Genomic DNA, 10,163 nt, shown 5'->3' with positions numbered 1-10,163 from the left:
AACACGAGCGTAGAAAAAGTCTAAATTGGAGAAAAAAAACCATGACAAGAAAAGTCTATCATGTGAAAAATTATTGCAATCACATAGAATATTTCTTCTTGTTCCCAATTACAAGGTACGATCTCAAAGTGTTATACCACTCATACAACTAGTTTACCAAATTTAAACGGTTTTAAATTGGGATGATTTGAAATTAAATATATATACTTCTTTTACGGTATTTGAAGCTCATCATTTTCCTCATTGTCTAAGATAACCACTCTTCTAATATTTTTTTCAAAATCAAATAAAAAAATTTCTATAAATATGTATGTTTGAGGAGGTTAGAAGTTTGAATTTCGACATATTTTAAATTAAAAATGTTTTTTTTAAAAAGTAATATTTTATATTGAAAATAAAATGGGGAGTTTTGGTGGGTTCTCTTTATGAATGGGATTCATGGAAGCCATAAACACTCCATAACGTTACAATTCAAGTTTTTTTCAATAGATTCTTCATCTCTCTCTTTCTCTCTCTAAAACCTTCCCCACGTCGAAACAGCACTTAATAAACAACCGCTTCCCGAACTTTTTTTTTTTGAAAAATCCTCTTCATCATTTCAACAACGATCACGAGAAGCTCGTTAAACTCCTCCCCCAATCTCTCTCCTACTAATCAATTTCAAGTCGAAGATGCTTTACTGGTAAAGATTTTGATCACTGCACTTGTTATTCATTTCATTCATTTTTTTTTTTTTTTTTTTTTTTTTGTAGAAACGATTTCGAGAATCCATACATTGTTTTTGTTTCTTGTTGTTGATGATGAAATGATGATGATGATTCTTAGGTTGTGAGAAGAATTTCGCTCAACTGTAAATCTGCGAGTTGAAGAAAAGGAAAAGGAACCCCAGGTTTGTTGGAAGAAGAATAGAATCGAATCGATTTATCCAGAAATGCCACAGGAATTAAGCTTTATGAATTCGAAATTAATGTCTCCGAACAAGAATGTGAGGGGATTGAAAGCTCTGGTTGCGATTTGTAATGATCATGCTTCTTCTGATTCCGCGATTTCTGAGGAAGTTATCAATGACCATGAATTAGCTCATCGCAAAGCCGAAGAAGCTGGTATAAATTTCAAATTCATCGCACTGATTTTTCTTTGTTTTCTTCTCAATCGATCAAGAGTTCTTTCGATTTTCCTTTTTCTTTTACTCTTCGTTCAAGGTTTCTTTCTTTCAAGTTGTTCAACTTCTTTCTTTTCCTTTTCCTTTTTTCTTTTTCCCTCTCTCTCTCAATTTGAAAGTCACACCAAACAGTTCCAGGGAGAGTAAAACTACCAGAATTCAAATTTTAAAATGACAGAAAAATCAGTGCATAGTTTCTTTCTTTTTTTATTTTTACCCTCACCTAAATTACTATTAATATGGGTATCCTTAAATTGAAGTGAAGGGTAAAATGGTAATTTAACTACTATCTGTTTTGATGCCCATAAATAATAATGAGAGAGAGATTAATTTCCTGTAATTTAGGGAAAGATGAGTTAGTGGGGGAAGTTGAACAGAACAATAAAGAAAAAAGAGAGAGATTAAAGTTTGTGGGAGTTAATGAAACCCAGAATTTCGCTTCAAGTAATCTGGGTCCATCTTCTAAAGACATAGGTCCATTATCAGCCGAAAGAAGTTCTTTTTTTTTTTTTTTTGTTTTTTACCTTTCCTCCTTTTTTTATTCTTTTGGAATTGAACAATTATTGTTAAAAACACCTTTAATCCCTTGAATTACATGTAAGTAATGATTTCGTTTTTAAACTTTAATCTGTAACTATTACAAATTTGTGAAACTTTAATGTATAACACTTTAGTATCTATATTTTTGAATTTGTATTAATTTACATCCTAAAATTAGAGAATTTATCAAAATTAACATATTCTGATATGTATGGACTTAATGACTATAAGCATATTTGGTTTCTAGTTAGTTTATCAATTTAATCTATGTAATATTGTATTTTTATAATATCTTTTACTCTATTGTTACCCATTTTAAAGTAAGTGACTAAATTATTACAAACTTAGAAGTACAAAGACTAAGAAGTTACTGTTGTTACAAAAAGTGTTTTTTAGCCAACCATTATAGTAGTTGAAGAAATGGGGAGATATATTTTTGAGAGGGAAGGAGCTCTGATCTCCATCATTGAGCCATTGCCTTTAGATGTGATTTATGGAGCGGAAATAATTATATTGATAGGGATAGTGCCTGTAGGGTCAACCATTACCTGCCCGCCGTCAGATTACTCAATAATATTCAAGGTTCTTCATTGGTTGAATTTGGGTTTAAAAGAATTGTCCTTAGGAGTAGGAGGAAAGCTAGATTGAAAAACGTAATTGCAGGAACAATAAAGAAAACGGAGAACAGAGACCCATTGACCTATTCTTCCCCCGCTTTTAATTGGGCTGGATTTCTCATTTAATTATTTTTTAAGCGTTTTTGAATTTCATGAACTTCCAATTTTATACTTCATGTACTATCCTTAATTTTGATTTGTTTTGTAAGTTGCAAGACATTCGGTTTGGTTAAGTTGTTATGGCTCAGGAACAATGTTATATAATGCAAACAGATTCTTCATTTTTAAGTTTGTGTCCAGTTCATTAAATAAAAATGTAAGGACAAATTGTATTTTCATATCAGATTCTTTTCCCTTTTATAATCATTGTTAAAGATTAGTGAGCGTGCTTTTAAAAAAAATTTGAGATGAAATTACAACTTTTTAAAGGTTAGGAATGAAATTAAAAGATAACACCATTATGAGTATGGAATTGTATATCTGACGTTTCTATTATTTAAATTATTTTATAAAATGTGAAATCTGAAAGCGTTTTATTCTATCAGAATATCTATAAGAAGCTGAAAATGTATATAGGAACAGGGAAGGGAAGTGAGTCCATTGACAATTAGAGAGGTGTGATTAATTCATGAACTAGATGAAGGGAAAATATTCAAAATAGTTTCCAATAATATAGTATCTGTTTAACATTTATGTGCTTTAAGTCTTCTTTTTTTTATAAAAAAATTATTATTATTATTATTTTAAACTAAGCTCATATCTAGCCTTACACTTCCTGAAAACACTTACAAAATTGTTAATGGTAATAATTAACGAAACAAAGGAAAATGATTAGCAAGAGATCAGAACTTAGAAAAAAAGGATTGTATCAAACACACCCAAATGTTATATTGTAGGGTTAAGTGAGTTGTCCGGTTAAATTAGTCATGGTGCACTTAAGCTGTCAAAAAAAGAATGGTATCAAACATATTTTGGTTTTGGTCGTTTAATTTTTGTGACGGACACTTATCTATGGCTAATATATTCTCATTGCTAATTGTAAATGTGATGTGTTTCAGCATTCAGGAGGAATCAAGCAGCAGAATGGCTGCGCCAAATGGATCATGGAGCATCAGGAGTACTATCGAAGGAGCCCTCTGAAGAAGAATTCTGTCTTGCACTTCGCAATGGCCTTATCCTCTGCAATGTCCTCAACAAAGTCAATCCCGGTGCTGTTCTCAAGGTAATAATATACTTTTTAATGTTATTGGCTTCATTCTTCTTTGTGTATATTTTGAGTAGGAATAATTCAATTGGGGGTGAAAAATGTCCCCTTTTTTTTTTTTTTTTTTTTTTTAAAAAAAAAAAAAAAAAAAACTAAACTAAACTCTTATCAACATGGGTTTCCCCTTTGCGTTGACAGTGGAGTTGTTATTCTTTTTTTTTTTTTTTTTTTTTAATAATAGGTGGTGGAGAGTCCAGTTGTAACAGTTCAGTCAGCAGAAGGAGCTGCACAGTCTGCAATCCAGTATTTTGAGAACATGAGGAACTTCTTGGAGGCAGTTAAAGACATGAAGCTCTTGACATTTGAAGCTTCTGACTTGGAAAAGGTTCTCATCTTCTTGCTCTATCATCTTAATTAACTTCTGATTACTAGTTTTTCTCTTGGTCACAAATCACATTATCTCAATATATTTCATTCTACTTGAGTCGGTTGAAAACTTTTACTCAAAATGCTCATGTTTTGGTTTGAATTTTATGAATGCAGGGAGGTACTTCAGGAAAAGTTGTTGAGTGTATTCTTTGCTTGAAAGGATATTACGAGTGGAAGCAAGCTGGTGGGATTGGGGTTTGGAGATATGGAGGAACTGTACGGATCACATCTCTCGCCAGAAGTTCACCATCCATAACTGAAAGTGAGAGTACAGACGAGTCGATAGACGAACCAGATTCGTCTCAGTTCGAGCAGTTACTAGACTTCCTCCATCTTTCTAATGAAGTTTCAGTTGAAGAATCCAGAACTTGCAGTGCTCTTGCTTTTCTTTTTGATCATTTTGGACTTAAACTTCTACAAGCATACCTCCGAGAGAGTGATAGGATTGAAGATTTGCCTTTAAATGCAATGGTAGGTAAGGTCCTTTTCCTGCTTTACATCGTTTTTTTTTTGCTTCAAAATATCTACTTAAAAGCTTAGACGCGCTGAATCAGAGATTACGTATTATAAAATATTGTAGGTAATTGATGCATTACTTAGCAAGGTTGTCAAGGATTTCTCTGCACTGCTGGTGTCTCAAGGCACTCAGGTAATTGATGCAAGCGTTTCAACAAAATGCATGGTAGTTTAAAGTGTTCTTAATTTTTATCTATTTGATTCTACAGCTTGGACTCTTTCTGAAGAAAATACTAAAGAGTGACTTGAGTTCACTGTCAAAATCTGAATTCATTGAAGCAATTTCCCGATACATCAACCAAAGAGCTAATATGGCATCAAGCGACTTCTCCACGTTCTGTGTTTGTGGAGGAAAACGGGAGGTTATTCATAGGGCTCCTTCTGGCCATGATGAATTGGTTCATGCTCAACAGAAGCAGATTCAGGTTTTAGTGCGAGTGCTTACTGAATATTCGTTGCTTCTAGTTCTAAAGCTATCAATAAGAAGAAATTGCACTCCATTTCGTGTCGATTTATCAAATATGCAGTACATTCATTGACAAGTCAATTTTCATATGTGAAGTCATTTTTAATATACTTTGATATTGTTGCCCTTCAGGAGCTAAAATCAGCATTTCAAGAAACCAAACTTGAAGTTAAACACATACAGTCTCAATGGAATGAAGAAGTTGAAAGGCTAGGTTAGAACTTCAACTTTTTTTTGTTTTTCTTTTCCTGTTCAGTTGCATTAATTGAAATAGGTATGAACTTAATAATCTTATGCTCCGGTTATTTTCCCAGAACATCATCTCAAGGGCCTTGAGATGGCTTCCTCTTCTTACCATAAGGTCTTGGAAGAGAATCGTATACTTTACAATCAAGTTCAAGACCTTAAAGGTAATAATAATTTACTTCTTTCATTTTTTTGTGATAACGACTATAAAACAGAGATACTGTAGTTTGGATATTTTATTTAACTTCGACTCATTTCAAACACTTTGATACTTGTTGAACATATCACTTACACATACTGGACATTTAAATTGAAGACATATCAGAACACTTACTAGACACATGTCAAATAGTTGTTAGGAAACATATTGAAATTTGTAAACATTTATTTGTTACAGGTCTGATATTTGTAAACATTTATGTATTTTTAAAAAAATGTATACTTCTAAAAAAATTGTTTACAAAATGATGTCTTGCCCATGTTCGTGCTATGATGAAGAGAGTAGTTGGACTGAGTGCTAAACTAAATGTCATGTTGTAATCACAGGAACAATAAGGGTGTACTGTAGAGTGAGACCTTTCTTATCGGAACAATCAAATCAACATTCTACAGTGGACTATATTGGAGAAAATGGGAACATTATGATTGCAAATCCTCTAAAGCAAGGCAAAGAAGCAAGAAGAGTATTTTCCTTCAATAAAGTTTATGGAACTAATGTTACCCAAGGTAATATTGATACTTAAGATTTATACCTAAAGTTACCCATATTCAACATTTGTGCCATGTGGACTTAAGATAAAATACCGATAGTTGAATATAACGTGAAACTTGATCTGCAATTAGATGTAACTTACGATAAGTTTCTACACACTTCTGCAGAAAAAATATATATCGACACTCAACCATTGATCAGATCTGTTCTTGATGGTTTTAATGTTTGCATCTTCGCATATGGACAAACTGGCTCAGGAAAGACATATACGATGGTATGCACCAAGTTCATCATATTTTCCATCATTACAAGAAGAGAGCGAAATTTGATAATGTTTTTATGATATAAACTACGTATAAACCAGTTTATTTTCTTGCAGAGTGGCCCAGATTTGATGACTGAGGACACATGGGGTGTTAATTATCGAGCTCTCAATGACTTATTCCAGATATCAAATGCAAGGTTGGATGTGATAAAGTATGAAGTTGGAGTTCAAATGATTGAAATATACAATGAGCAAGTGAGAGATTTGTTGGTCAGTGATGGCTCCAACAGAAGATATCCTTTTGAACAACAAAGGATAGAGTCAAAATTTTTGCATATGACAAAAATCTTTGTTCTTTTGTTGAATTTCTCTACGATTATATTCGTTTTCTTAACCACTTGAACGTTAGATATACGAAACAACTCTCAACTTAGTGGCCTCAATGTGCCTGATGCAAGTTGGGTTCCTGTGACATGTACTCGAGATGTTCTTAGTTTGATGAAAATTGGCCAGAAGAATCGAGCTATTGGTGCTACGGCTTTAAATGAGAGAAGTAGTCGCTCGCACAGGTATAGGCTTTTCTCTTTCTTGACTTAATCATACAAAACTGGACACTCTCTCAATGTTCATCCATCTTCTTCTTGTTGTAGTGTTTTAACAATTCATGTCCTTGGAAGAGATTTTGTCTCCGGATCTGTCCTCAGGGGGTGTCTTCATCTAGTAGATCTAGCTGGGAGTGAAAGAGTTGACAAATCTGAAGCTGTCGGCGACAGACTAAAGGAAGCACAACATATAAACAAATCCCTCTCTGCACTTGGAGATGTGATTTCTGCCCTTGCACAAAAGAGTGCACATATTCCATACAGGAATAGCAAACTCACTCAACTCTTACAAGATTCTTTAGGTAACCACCCTTTCAGCATCCGTTGATTGATACTCTTTCTTGGCTTTTCATTATAAATGTAGTCGAAATTGAATGATTCAATTGGATGTGATTAGAAGGAAGTTATAACATGTTTGTACATTTTCTTTAACGAACAGGTGGACAAGCTAAGACATTGATGTTTGTACATATAAATCCGGAAGTTGATGCACTTGGAGAGACAATAAGTACGCTTAAGTTTGCTGAGAGAGTTGCCTCCATAGAATTAGGTGCAGCTTCTTGTAATAAAGAAAATGGTCAAATTCGAGAACTTAAAGATGAGGTTAGTTCTGACCATTCTATTTTCTTCTTTTCCCTTCCATGTAAGTCAGTACTTAACTTTGTGCTTCCTATTCTTGTTCAGATATCAAATCTTAAATCGGCATTGGGGAGGAAGGATGCAGAGCTTGAACAACTAAAAAGTGGCAATGCTCGAGCTTTTGTAGAAATTCAGAAGCCAAGAGCTGGCTCTCCCTTCCGTGTTCTAAGACATGGTACCAATGGAAGTGGTGCTAAGCCTGAAAATTGTCAACGGCCTTTGGATGATGCTAAAACATTGGAGGTAAGCAGACCTTATTTACTGCCATGTACTTCTAATGTTCTGTGCTGAGGCAAAATATGTTAAATTATAAATTTGGTTGAATTTGACGGTTGTATCTACCTAGTTCCTAAGGTTTGATGTAAAAGCCACTGGTAAGTCAAGATGCTAAACCTGATACAATTTCAAGAAACAAAAGTAATAATGGGAGATAAAAAGAAACAATATGTTCCCAAATGGTGTTTGTACATTGAAAACATCTTGAAACAATTTTTAAAAGGTTATACTTGGTGTTCTTTCCAAAATCAGTCACAAAATTTCTCTCTTTTATATTATCCGTTTTGACAACATTTTGATGATATCAGGCTAGAAGCTACTCTTCAGGAAAGCAAAGAAGGTCAAGATTTCCCTCTACATTCACAGACAAAGATGCAATAAAAATGCCATTATTAGCTGAAGAGAGATCAACAACAAGTTCAAGCTCTGGAAACCCAAGGTCACCATCTCCACCAGTTAGGAGATCAATATCAACAGATAGGGGTGCCTTTATCAAGGTTAAAACAGAGAGGAACGAGAACCAACCAATTGCAAAGCCTTCATTTCCGGCAAGAGTGCATGTTAACAAGTCGATGGCCTCAGTCCCAGCAATCGATAATCGAGGAAGAGTAAACATCAGTTCTCAAGAGCATGAAAACTTTTCTGATGCATTGGTTGGTATCCAGAAAGCAATGGCCTCAACAAAGAAGAAACAACTGGTTTGCCAAGAAAATAATGAAGATGAACAAGTGAAGCAGCCTCTAAATATAATGCAAGGTGGTGCAAGGAGAAGCAGAAATGAAGGCAAAACCAAAGCAAAGCAACAACAGTTACCTGGTGCAGCAGCTAGGATTAATAATCAGAAGCAGCCTGAGCATGTGGTAACAACATTACTTACTGACATTAATGCTGCTGGAAAAATGGAGGATGCAAGAAAGAGTGAATTCTCTGAAATGGAGAATGAGCATTTTCTTGTGGGATTGCCTCTTGATGGTGTTTTGAAGGTGAAAAAAGCTCGTCAGAACTTCCCAAGAAACTCTCAGAATCTGGAACCACCAAGGTACAATATGAAATTATACTATTCGGTTAAGTGTGTATATATAAAAATTTGCACATATATATATCCTAAATCATAAGCTTAAGATTTTGGTTTTAGTGATTTAACGTTGGTTTTAGTGATTTAACGTGGTATTAAAGTAGGAGCTTTTGTATTTGATATTAATAGTTCATCATATGTTAGGCTTCGTTAGTCAAATTAATGTTTGAGTCCACATGTGAAGGGTGTTAAAAATGCATATAAATAATTGAAGGTACAAGTTTAGTCTTAAAACTTAAGTATGTGGCTAAAATTTTGAACTTAAAAAAAAGTCTAATAAGTCCATGTACTTTTAATTTTGTGCCTAATAGGTCCAAAGTGTGTAGGCCTCTCAACTTTTAATTTTGTGTGCTAAGGTCCTTGACATAAGAGTCCTATTTGTATTGACTTTTTAAGTGCTTAAAAACACTTTTTTAAGTATAGAAAAGTCAATCTAAATAAGGTCATATTAAAAAATTTAAACAAAGATTAATTGATCTAATAGATATGAAATTGAATTTAATGTCTAATAAGACTCCAAACTTTTAATTTTTGTGTTCAGTAGGTCTATAAATTTTCAATATTTTCTAAATTAACAGAGCTTTTGTGATTTATTATGAAACAGAGTACCAGTTTCTGGCGTTGAAAGTTTGCTCACTACAAGTAAAGTTGAGAATGGGAGCCGCAATCTAACTGAAGTTAGCGAGAAATCAATGTCTGAATTTAGAAGAAGTAGATCAACACCTCGCGGGAAATTTTTGGTAATACCATGAGATAGGAATTGAATATTAACGCCGTATATGATATTGAGCAATGAAAATATATTTGTAGCTAGTTTTTTCTTTGGTTTTCTTTTGTTTTTGTTTTGTTTTTTTTTTTTTTGGTTTTTTTGTGTTCAATTTTTTATTCTTTGTATATTAATTATAATGCTCAAAATTCTGATTGAAATGAGGTTCCTTTCGGATGGTGGTTTGTTGGGAGTTTGATGGCTTTGAAATATTTTCCCATGTTTGTTATATATATCGCAAGAGTGACAAACTTCTGTTTACAGCCAACTTATTTTGGAGATGGGAAAAGCAAAAATTGAGTGTCTTCATTCTTATAGAAAGCTTTGGAACTTTGATTCTTCAATAGAATGATGAAGGTTTTTTTCCCCTCCAAGTCTTTTTCCCATATTTTGTTGAACTCAAAAAAAAGGGAAAAAAAAGTTTAAATACTATTTTGGTCCTCAACTTTTAGATTAGTTTTACTTTGATTTCTAAATTTTTAAAATGTCTATTTTAATCTTTCTTTAATTCAACTATAAGCGGGCCGAGGATCTGAACCTTTTACCTCTTGATCGATAGTTCATATTTTATGCCATTGAGTTATGTTCATGTTATCTATTTTATTCTTGAATTTTTTAAAAATAACCATTTTGGTCTTTATATCTATT

At 33.3% G+C, this 10,163-nt stretch overlaps 1 protein-coding gene across 1 annotated transcript; it reads left to right on the top strand.

Moving 5' to 3' along the window:
- Positions 1-440: 440 nt before the first annotated feature.
- Positions 441-9,739, top strand: LOC120085111 (kinesin-like protein KIN-14F). The gene is made up of 18 exons (XM_039040970.1): positions 441-682; positions 826-1,103; positions 3,378-3,541; positions 3,765-3,908; positions 4,067-4,423; positions 4,533-4,601; positions 4,678-4,893; positions 5,067-5,148; positions 5,249-5,344; positions 5,727-5,906; positions 6,060-6,166; positions 6,272-6,450; positions 6,562-6,726; positions 6,808-7,061; positions 7,199-7,362; positions 7,444-7,641; positions 7,983-8,713; positions 9,354-9,739. The coding sequence occupies exons 2-18, from the start codon at positions 932-934 to the stop codon at positions 9,499-9,501; spliced, it is 3,426 nt and encodes a 1,141-aa protein (XP_038896898.1). The 5' UTR covers positions 441-682; positions 826-931; the 3' UTR covers positions 9,502-9,739.
- The last annotated feature ends 424 nt before the right edge of the window (positions 9,740-10,163 follow it).

Source organism: Benincasa hispida, chromosome 9, assembly GCF_009727055.1.
Source record: "Benincasa hispida cultivar B227 chromosome 9, ASM972705v1, whole genome shotgun sequence".
NCBI classification, from domain to species: domain Eukaryota; kingdom Viridiplantae; phylum Streptophyta; class Magnoliopsida; order Cucurbitales; family Cucurbitaceae; genus Benincasa; species Benincasa hispida.
Note: the sequence above shows the minus strand (reverse complement) of the source record. Positions and strands in the feature narration are given on the sequence as shown.